The 10,521-nt window shown below is 37.0% G+C and overlaps 1 protein-coding gene across 2 annotated transcripts in view; it reads left to right on the top strand.

Annotated features, from left to right (window-relative positions):
* The window catches only part of LOC108574743, a 17,100-nt gene extending 10,144 nt beyond the window's left edge, over positions 1–6,956 (top strand). For both annotated transcript variants that reach the window (XM_017937376.1, XM_017937375.1), the window contains exons 4-6: positions 1,718–1,867; positions 2,579–3,501; positions 6,498–6,956. In XM_017937376.1, the coding sequence (XP_017792865.1) occupies positions 1,718–1,867; positions 2,579–3,501; positions 6,498–6,731 (1,307 nt within the window). In that variant the 3' untranslated portion in view covers positions 6,732–6,956. The remainder of the gene's footprint in view (positions 1–1,717; positions 1,868–2,578; positions 3,502–6,497) is intronic.
* Positions 6,957–10,521: the final 3,565 nt, after the last annotated feature.

Here is a 10,521-nt window from a genome sequence, read left to right as displayed (position 1 = left end):
TCTTCATTTTTATTCCTGTGACTTCTAGTTTCTGCGTTAAGTTCGAATTTTTGAAGGATTCTTCAGTGAAGAGTTGGAAAGAAGCTTCGCTGGGGAATCTTCAAGATTTCATGGAAGTCCAAGAAGAGTTTGTGTTTTTTTTTTTTTAATTTATCGAGTAAGGAGAAATCGAGGGTTTTTCATTGTTCCAAGCCCATCACGTTGGTCCTGTTTTGTGCGTTTTCCAGTCGCCAGGCGATATGTAGTTAGAGGAAAATTCCTCGTATGAGAAAAGAATCAAAGGGAGGCTAAGTAAAAGACCGGTTGAACGCAGTGGCGTAGGAATTGTTAACACAAGGACAGTCTGAATCCTTTAAAATAGTAGTTCGACACCTTCGTGACTGTGTAAAATGTTGTACAATATGAAATATTTCGATGAAATTCAATTAGAAAGTGAAAAGATCATTGTACAAGTTGATTGGAGATTTTCGTTGAGAAAAGGTCGCGATGGTGTTGAATAAATTCCTCACACCTGTATATAAAGTCCACGTGTACATAAATACTAGGTATACACACGTAAAAACTGGTCCTACGAGAAGTAATTAGTTCGATACTTAATATCCAAGCTGGCGAGGTAACGTGTAGCTTTGGGTCATATTAATTTCGCACTGTAACCACCTTTAACCCTTTCCAGGATTGTCCAAACTGTTAGGCGAGCAAATTATCTCATTTCAATAAAGAAAGTGAAAAATGATTTTCAATTATGAAGTGAAGTGGAACTAACACGTCTCGTGTTGTGTGCAATATCAGTGGTGCACGAAAATTTTTGGAAATAGAAGTTTAATTAAACCCATATTGTATTTTCACTTATCTTATTTAAGGTCTTTATTACAGAAAAGAATTAGCACGCTACTTATGTGAAAATAAGACGACAATACTAAGAATACATATTTTAAAAGTATATATTTTTCGTAATACATGGACATTTTTCTAAAATTAAATATTTTATTTCTATTTATTTAAATAACCATTTTAATGTGCTTTGCTCTCTCGTAAAACATCGAATTCTCCTGTGGCACGAAACGTGTTAAATTTCCTATTTGGTAACCATAAAAGAAGTTATTATTTTAATTGTAGGAAAATAAATTGACACTTGTTAAATGAAGTACAGGGTGTTTCAAAAAAATGTTAGCACTTGTATGGAGGTAACTTTTTTAGAGAACTGATAACATAATACATCATATTAATAAATGTCTTTTTTCTCCATCATTACCAACAAATTTTTTTCTCTTTTGCAAGAAATGGGAAAGAATTGAAATGTCACTTAAATTTCTCAACAATAACTCGACAAAAGCTGCACAAACTTTAAGTTGCTCCAAAAAAGAGAACTCAAAACTTTTCAGCACTCAACTGATGACTTGAACTGTTCAAAATCCGAAATCTCATATTGCACAACTCTGCAAATAATAATTTCTTTGACCTTAGAATACTAAATTCCGAATGAATAATTGTAAAATATAAAAGTTTGAATTCTGAAACACCACACGGTGTTAACGTTGTTTTTTAAAGACTCTGTAGAATAATTGATTCCTGCGTCACTGTGAACGCGCCTCGAGCTCTTGTACATAAATTGGGCGAAGTAAAAGTAGAAGTTACAGCTGTGGTGAACGCCAATGGTCCTCTAATAGCGATTGGCTGGTGAGATATACGTACCCGTTAACGAAGATTACGTTTGCAGAGCCGCGTAAGGTGTTGCCCATCCTAAGGACCGACGAACCAGTCTGCCCTGAGGGGAAATTATCGTGCGGTAACGGCGAGTGCGTGGACAAGGAGCTCTTCTGCAACGGTAAACCGGACTGCAAGGACGAATCCGACGAGAACGCGTGCAGTAAGTGTCTCGATCAAATAGAATTGGCGATCACGATCGATTCTTTTTTTGGCGTGCATCACGCGAACATTACTCTTAGCAGAATGATTTCATGCTGGTTTATCTGCGTCAGAGCTTCGAATTTTTAGTTTTTTTTTTTTGGAATTGAGAATTTGGGAATTGCTTGGTTTCTTTAAGGAAATTTGGTAGACGATTAATTTAGCAATATTCAAAGATATGTTAGACAATTAATTGTGCGATATTCAGATGTTTGGAAGATGATTAGTTTTTTACTATTCAGAAATTTAGTAAAAAATTAATTTTGCAATATTCGGTACAACAAATTTTCCAAGTGTTCTAGAATTGCGTCCCATAGAAATGAAAGTTTATTTCTCTGGGAAAATTAAAAAATATTGCAACCTCTGCTGTACAAAAATTCTCCGAATTTTTAAAATTGCAAGGGCTCCTTAAATGGGAATACTAAAGAATGATCTACGTTTTCTTAAATTTCCTCCTTTGCACAAAAAAAAAAAAAAATAAACGTTTTAAAGCACTTTCTATCGTATAAAAAAATTACCCAAACTCGAAGAAGCATCTTACAGCCATCACCAAGAAAAATTCCTGTCTTCTGAAAATTTCAAAGCCTACGTTCTCTTTCAACCCGAGAACAAATTTTCCAAATGTTTCAACATGGCAACTTTCTCTTCACTCAACAATTACTCCCAATTACAGCCGTGGAAACGGACCCTAATCGCGCGCCAGACTGCGACCCAACCCAATGCGTCCTCCCAGATTGCTATTGTTCCGCCGATGGTACAAGGATCCCGGGCAACATCGAGCCCTCGCAAGTGCCTCAAATGATCACCATTACCTTCAACGGAGCAGTGAACGTGGACAACATCGACTTGTACGAAGATATCTTCAACGGTCAACGTCAGAATCCGAATGGCTGTCAGATCAGAGGAACGTTCTTCGTCTCCCACAAATACACGAATTACTCAGCAGTGCAAGATCTCCATCGTCGTGGACACGAGATCGCGGTATTCTCTCTGACACACAAAGACGATCCACAATACTGGACCCAAGGAACATACGACGATTGGCTGGCAGAGATGGCTGGAGCTAGATTGATCATCGAGAGGTTTGCAAACATCACAGACGGCTCGATTATTGGAATGAGAGCTCCTTATCTTCGCGTGGGCGGTAACAAACAATTTGAAATGATGGCCGATCAATTCTTCGTTTACGATGCTTCGATCACTGCCTCTCTGGGCCGTGTGCCTATTTGGCCGTACACTCTATACTTCAGAATGCCGCACAAATGTAACGGAAACGGTGGAAACTGTCCATCAAGGTCTCATCCTGTATGGGAAATGGTGATGAACGAGTTAGATAGAAGAGATGATCCTACTTTCGACGAGTCTCTGCCTGGTTGCCACATGGTGGACTCGTGTTCCAACATTCAGACTGGAGAACAGTTCGCCAGATTGCTCAGGCATAATTTCAACAGGCATTTCAATAGCAACAGGGCTCCACTTGGCCTTCACTTCCATGCTTCGTGGTTGAAGAGCAAGAAAGAGTACAGGGAGGAGTTGATCAAGTTTATTGAAGAGATGCTGGCTAGGAGTGACGTGTACTTCGTTACCATGGTTCAGGTGAGTGAATTGATTGTACGATTGTATATACTTTCGATGAATTAGAAGTTTTTCTGGAAAATGTAGCAGTTGTTTTTCAAATGATACAGAAGTAGAAGCTTGTCGAGTTTTATTGACTGGAAATAGAATTTACAGAATTTCTTTGTAAATTTTTCGAAAAAATAGACACTTTTCAGAGAAGCTCAAATTTTTTTGGAGTTAGATAAATCAGATAAAAAAAAGAAGGATAAAGATAAGAATGCTTTAGAGATAAATTTTGCAAATAGAGACAAACTCTACAAAATAATTTTTCCACAAGAAGACCTAGAAATAAAATATTATTCAAGTTTTATTCACTGGAAAGGGAATTTGTAGAATTGTTTATTCGTGCATTTGAATTTATAGAATTTATAAAGAAATAGACACTTTTTGGGGAAGCTTCTCTTTGACAAGTGTTTTTGAAGAAACATAAGAATGTCCTTATCGAAACATTTTTATAAGAAAATAAACTTAAAGAAACATTGATTGAATAGGAAATGATTCAGAAAATTCTGCACAATAATTTTTCACAAAAAGTATTAGAAATAGGAGATAATAATTTTTCACAGGAAGAATGAAATTGGAGATTTTCTGGTTAAAAAATACGATTACCTCCCTTAAATATGTGTATAATGAGAGAAGTTTCTAATTCAGATGAAATTTTCTGGAGTCGTTATTGCGGCAGCCTGGGCTTATTCCAATTTATCCGACGTTTTCAATCTCGCCGCATCGCGACGTTTCTCATTCGCTATCCATCAAGTCTCGGACTTGCTTTTATTTCACTTTACGTCCATTTATTTTCCGCTTTCAATCTAGCCGCATGATACAGACTCTCCTTCTCTTTTTGTCTTTATGAAGGTTCTGCAGTATTCGTAAGCTCTCTCGATCAACGGATTCAGTAATCCATCAGGAATTACTCGTGTTTTAGTTTTATTCCAGAGAATCGTTCGATACTCGAACGCGATTTCTGCAACGAGTATCGTGGATAATAGAACCACGTGAATTGAACGACGGATTGTCTCGTCGACGAAACGTCTGTTTCGAGAATTCGATTAACGTTTGTGTTAACGACAAACCGTTTGACAAGTGGAGAAAGAGAGAAAAGTTATTCTGGCAATCAGGAAGAACGAATGAACGAACGAAAAAATTAATCTAGAATAGGAAATTTAGTACTAAGAATTGAATTTATTATTAATAGTCAGTGCAAAAAGTGAGAAAGATATTGATAATCATAAACCAAGAAGAAATAGGCTTATCATATTTTTGGACAAATGCAAAGTCTCTGAACAATGAAATTAGAATAAAATATTAACCCTAGAAAGTCTAAGATAGTGTAAAAAAAATATTCACAAAACTTTAAACTTTAGTTTGTTCCATAAAATAACTTGTACAGAACGGCAATAATCTCAAACAAAATTTTCATCTGTATCAGGAGAGTTTCTGTGTCGAAAAGTAATTGTATTCAATAATTATAAAGAAACAAATTAAATATCATATTTATTCTTTGTATTGAAAATAAGTTAAATATTCTTCAAATATGAAATTAAGTTTTCCAGCAACTGGTACTTCCTACACTTAAATTTAAAATCTGTCTGACAAAGCATGTACCTATTCTACTTACGATTCTATTACGCGAAGAATACACGCTCTTAAAAGCTGCAGAATAGATTTAGACCATCGAATGACCAAATTCACTAGATGTCCAGATAAATGTATACAATAGAATTTATTTAATTAACCCTTTCACATGCAGTGGAAACGCTATTAAGTGTTACCCATACGCATACGATATTCACATATAACAAATTTTCTAGTTGGTTCTACACAGCCAGTTGTAAATATAATATAGACAAAAATAAAAAAAGAAAATAAAAAATGAACTCTTTCACAGTACAAATAAATTTGAAATTTTAGTTCCTTTCTTTTGTAATATAGACAAAGATTAAAAAAAGAAGAATTTAACCCTTTCACAGTACAAATAAATTTTTAACTTTAGTTTTTTTTCATAAAATAACTCGTATAGCTGTAATAATCTATTTTTATGTCAGAAATTAATTGCAAACAAACGAATTACACTCTGTCCAATTTAAGAATAACCTTGCTTCGCGCATGGGACGTGCCTAAGGCAGGGCTAGAACGTCCAAACCCCCACTTAACCGCCTACGTTTTTCTCCTTCTTATCCTCTGCTACGCTCTCTGTCTATGCACAGAACGGACGAGAATCGGTCCTTCTTACCCTCTGCTACGCTCTCTGTCTATGCACAGAACGGACGAGAATCGGCCCGAGAACGAGGTTACTCTTATTTTGAACGATGTATAGAACGTCCAAACCCCCACTTAACCGCCTACATTTTTCTCCTTCTTACCCTCTGCTACGCTCTCTGTCTATGCACAGAACGGACGAGAATCGGCCCGAGAACAAGGTTACTCTTATTTTGAACGATGTATAGAACGTCCAAACCCCCCACTTAACCGCCTACGTTTTTCTCCTTCTTACCCTCTGCTACGCTCTCTGTCTATGCACAGAACGGACGAGAATCGGCCCGAGAACGAGGTTACTCTTATTTTGAACGATGTATAGAACGTCCAAACCCCCACTTAACCGCCTACATTTTTCTCCTTCTTACCCTCTGCTACGCTCTCTGTCTATGCACAGAACGGACGAGAATCGGCCCGAAAACAAGGTTACTCTTATTTTGAACGATGTATAGATCGTCCAAACCTCCCACTTAACCGCCTACGTTATTCTCCGTCTTACCCTCTGCTACGCTCTCTGTCTATGCGCAGAACGGACGAAAATCGTTCCGAAGGCGAGGTTATTCTTAAATTGGACAGAGTACAGATATCGTGTTTATTCTCTCTAATGAAATTAAACGAAACATTCTACAAATTTAAAATGAAATTTTCCAACAACTCGTGGTTCCTACATTTAAATTTAAAATCTTGTCTGACCAAGCGTGCTTCTCTTCTACTTGCAGGTGATCAAGTGGATGCAAACACCAACCGAACTGTCAGCTTTAAGGGACTTCCAGGACTGGAAAGAAACCTGCGACGAGAAGGGCCAGCCCTACTGTTCCCTTCCAAATGCCTGTCCTTTGACCACCAGGGAACTTCCAGGCGAAACTCTTCGCCTTTTCACCTGCATGGAATGCCCTAATTACTATCCATGGCTCCTCGATCCAACTGGCGACGGTTTCACCGCGAACAAATGAAGAACACGCGGGGAATATCAGTCAATAGCACGACACGTGTCTCCAAACAGAATAATTCACGAAGAAAAGAGAAGAAATTTTGTTCGTTGAGCGAAATTTTCTTGTGGAGAACACGCGTCGAAATTTTCTCCACGACGAACGTTTCGCGAATAGAAAACTATGGAATCTCTCTTACCACGATTGACAGAGGAAAAAAAAAAATGAATCAACGACAGAGTGAATTTAACCAGGAATTATCGAGGAGATTATAAGTAGTGGCAGGATGTTTCGATTTTACTGTAATTTTTATTGTTAAAAAATTCTTAGAAGAATGTGTATTATTGTGATGTTGTTTCAGATTCTACAGGTAGAATTTTTCTAATCTTTTGCTTCTTTTCGTTTTATTTTATTATTGTCGCAGAAGAAACTGTCGTCAGTCTGTGAATTCCCTGGGTGTTCGCGAAACGTTCTCGTGGTCGATTGTGAGCAAAAGAAATGAAAATGAAGGAATTGTTCCTCTGCGAGGACAGAGGGACGAGTTCTTCGTGTAAGTTTACTCAACTTGTACATAACCACCGTATCCTTGCCCTCCTGATCCTTGTCCTTTTCTTCTGCGGCGTGCAGTACGTGTTAGCATCGTCGCGACGCCGTGTACACTTTTGGTTAACGTTAGTGCTTAAGAGACGCGTGAGAGTAATTAAGTAATTCTTAGAGTCCTTATTAAAGTATTTCACAATAAACGTTGTACCAAACGAAGCATGTGGACAATATTTTTTCTGTCACCTGTTCCCTAGTCTTCTTTCTTCTAACTGAACGAAATTGAATCTCTTCGGGGGAGGAAATATTCATTTTTAAAGTGTTCGACTTTTTCATAATCTTTTGGAATCTGTTCCTCTAACAATTTCTATCATTTGTATTCTTTCTTTTAATTAAACGAAGTTTAAGTTTTTCAGAGGGGAAATAAATCTTTAAAGTGTTCGATCTTTGATGGACCTTTTAGTAAGCTTTTGGGATATTTTCTGGATAGAAGGAATAATGCGACAATTTCTATTTCTTCAACTGTATAATTTAGCGTCTTCTTTTTTCGTCTACCTGAGAATTTTTAGAATATTCCGTTTATGATTGCCTTTTTGTTACGCTGTTTTCTGTCTGCACGAATATTTCTCACTCTGTTGAAAGATTTTACGGGGAATGCGGCTTTTTACTCGGTGTGAAAGAATGAACTTTCGAATTCATTTAGCGTGTACAAGTTAATTTCGAAAACTTTCGATCGTTCGACGCGATGACACGTTCTCCGTAGCCTTGAGAGTCATCGATAGGCGCCAGTCTTAAGGTCGTAAAATGTCATTACTGACTCGTCCTCCCCTCTACAAGGAAGCTCTGGAGGCTCCTTTCGATTTCGGACGACATTCCTTTTCGACCACAAGTCCTGAATCGTCGTTGATCGAAACTGCAAACATTCCAAGCACTTTCTTCGCGGTGACTGGCGACCAGGGACGTATCCTCTTGAAATCTTGGCCGTTCAAGGAGGACTTCTTAGAATTTGAAATTTTATCAAATTTTTTTCAAATTGAAATGTACGCAGGTAGCTCTATTGTAGAAATAAGGAGCGACAATTGAAGCAATAGAGAAATGAGGTAGACAAGGATATCACTGTAGAAACGAGTTAGACAAAGAAAGGAATAGAGATTGACAAGGATAGCGATAGTGCTGCGTGTTAAATAAGGAGAGCGATAGGTTTAGACAAGGACAGAAAATTTCGATGAGCGACGTCCACTTCCTACCGTCAAAGGAATAAACGAGTCCATTTCCTCTAGAGAAGATCCACCGGAAATTGTAGAATTACGCAGAAGTATACCAGCGCCATCTTTTTTAAGTTCTGCTTCAGGTGCAGTTATCCGCGAGGCAGTCAGTCGTGTAAAATCCTTTAGAGAAGAAGATTATTGTTATAGTTTTATAATTGTTATTTTATGCTGATTATTGATCTTGTAAAAATATATGTAGTTCAGTGAAACTCGTTTAATAATTCTAGTACAAAAGGTTCCTTCAGAAACTACTGCTTCTCGCGTTGGTCGGTAAACTAGAACACGTCTTCGTAAGAATCCGTTACCACAAAAAAGGTAGAGAATAGATCTATCGTCACAGACAACGTACAGGATAAACCTTGCATCTTATGGCCTATCCTGTACCTCGTCTTTGGTGTGAACCAACCACAGACGAGATATAATAGAGTAGACCCCAATCATCATATGGAACCCTTGCATCTTATGGCCTATCCTGTACCTCGTCTTTGGTGTGAACCAACCACAGACGAGATATAGAGTAGACCCCAATCATCATATGGAATTTTTTATCACACGATCTGAAATACCGACGTGGTCCAAAGCTACTAGCTTTGAAACGCACTCTACGCTTAAAAACGGTAACTTTAAGAACTGCATCGTGCAAAACGATGGATATTGGTCGTGTGCACATTGTTACTGTTTTGTCAATACATACTACACCCTTGATTCCCAAAACGCAAATGTGTGACTGAATCTCATCTGATTCATCCTAAGATTCGAGATTTTATCTCCTTCATTGTATAAAATAAGAAATGCCAAGTGTTCTTGATTTCAATTTCTACCATTAATAGCGTAGTGATGCAATACTAGTCCCAATCAATACAGTAGGGTAGTGGTAACGGGGTTCCAGAACCCCGGGGTCCTGTGACAAAAAAATACATTAGATAGCCCGGCGGATGCTAATATAGCTTGAATAATGCAGACAAGTTGTCGCGAGTTGAAGTTCTTGAAAATTGAAGTGACTGATTTAGACTACTTTGTGATTCCTAAAAGAAATTTCGAGCGTTTGAGAAATGGTTGACTTATACTACTTGCTCGAATAATGAAAATTTTCTATTTACCGAAATCAATAATTAGTGTTAGTCGATCATTTCTCAGAAGCTCGAAAATTTTGGAATCAACAAGTAGTATAAGTCAACCACTTCTTAAACATTCGAAATTTCGGAATTATCAATATAGTGTATAATATAGTGTAGGTCAACTACATTGTAGACATTCGAAAAAAATTCGGAATTCGCAAATAGTGAAACTCAACCACTTCTCAGACAATCTAAAATTCTCTAAATCCGGAAAAATCTCGAAAATCAAGCGAAAAACTTCGAAAATTACGAGAAAACTACTTCGAGAATGTAGTAAAGCAGCTTAAATTGTTAATTTTGCATTGGCATGAACAATTACATGCAGAAGTCACCAACAAGAATCAAGGAAAGAACTTAAAAAAAGAAATTAATTAGTTATTGTAAGATAACTATACAAAATGTATTTTACAAAAGATTACACTATACCAGTATTGTTTTACCAGTGTGTATTTTGTAGTATGACCTACTTCTCTTCCTGGAAACACAGATGTCTCCATCAATCAGCTATTGTCGTATGCACTCAATATTTAGTAGATGCATTGGCGTAAACATCGAAAAAATATTTTTGTACTCAAATGGAAAATAAATTCAATACACAGGTTTGATTCTCAATTTAACAAAGTATATTTGACCACAATTTCAATCCTATGGCAACGGTTTTTTCCTCGTACATGAAAAATCACTGTTTCCCGTAAAATGCATTGAAAAACCAATAGAACTCCATATTGTAACGGGTGCGTGCTATTTATACATGGCGACAAGTTTTTTGTCTAATTTAATTTTTAAAAACGAAACCCGCACGATCCATCATTTTTAATGATAAATAAAAATTGAATAAAATAAACGTGGACGTTAAATATGCATATATATATATGTATGTAACATCTC

This window comes from Habropoda laboriosa, unplaced genomic scaffold (assembly GCF_001263275.1).
Source record: "Habropoda laboriosa isolate 0110345459 unplaced genomic scaffold, ASM126327v1 scaffold225, whole genome shotgun sequence".
NCBI lineage: Eukaryota > Metazoa > Arthropoda > Insecta > Hymenoptera > Apidae > Habropoda > Habropoda laboriosa.
The sequence above is the reverse complement of the archived record's forward strand: the minus strand, read 5'-3'. Positions and strand labels throughout refer to the sequence as shown.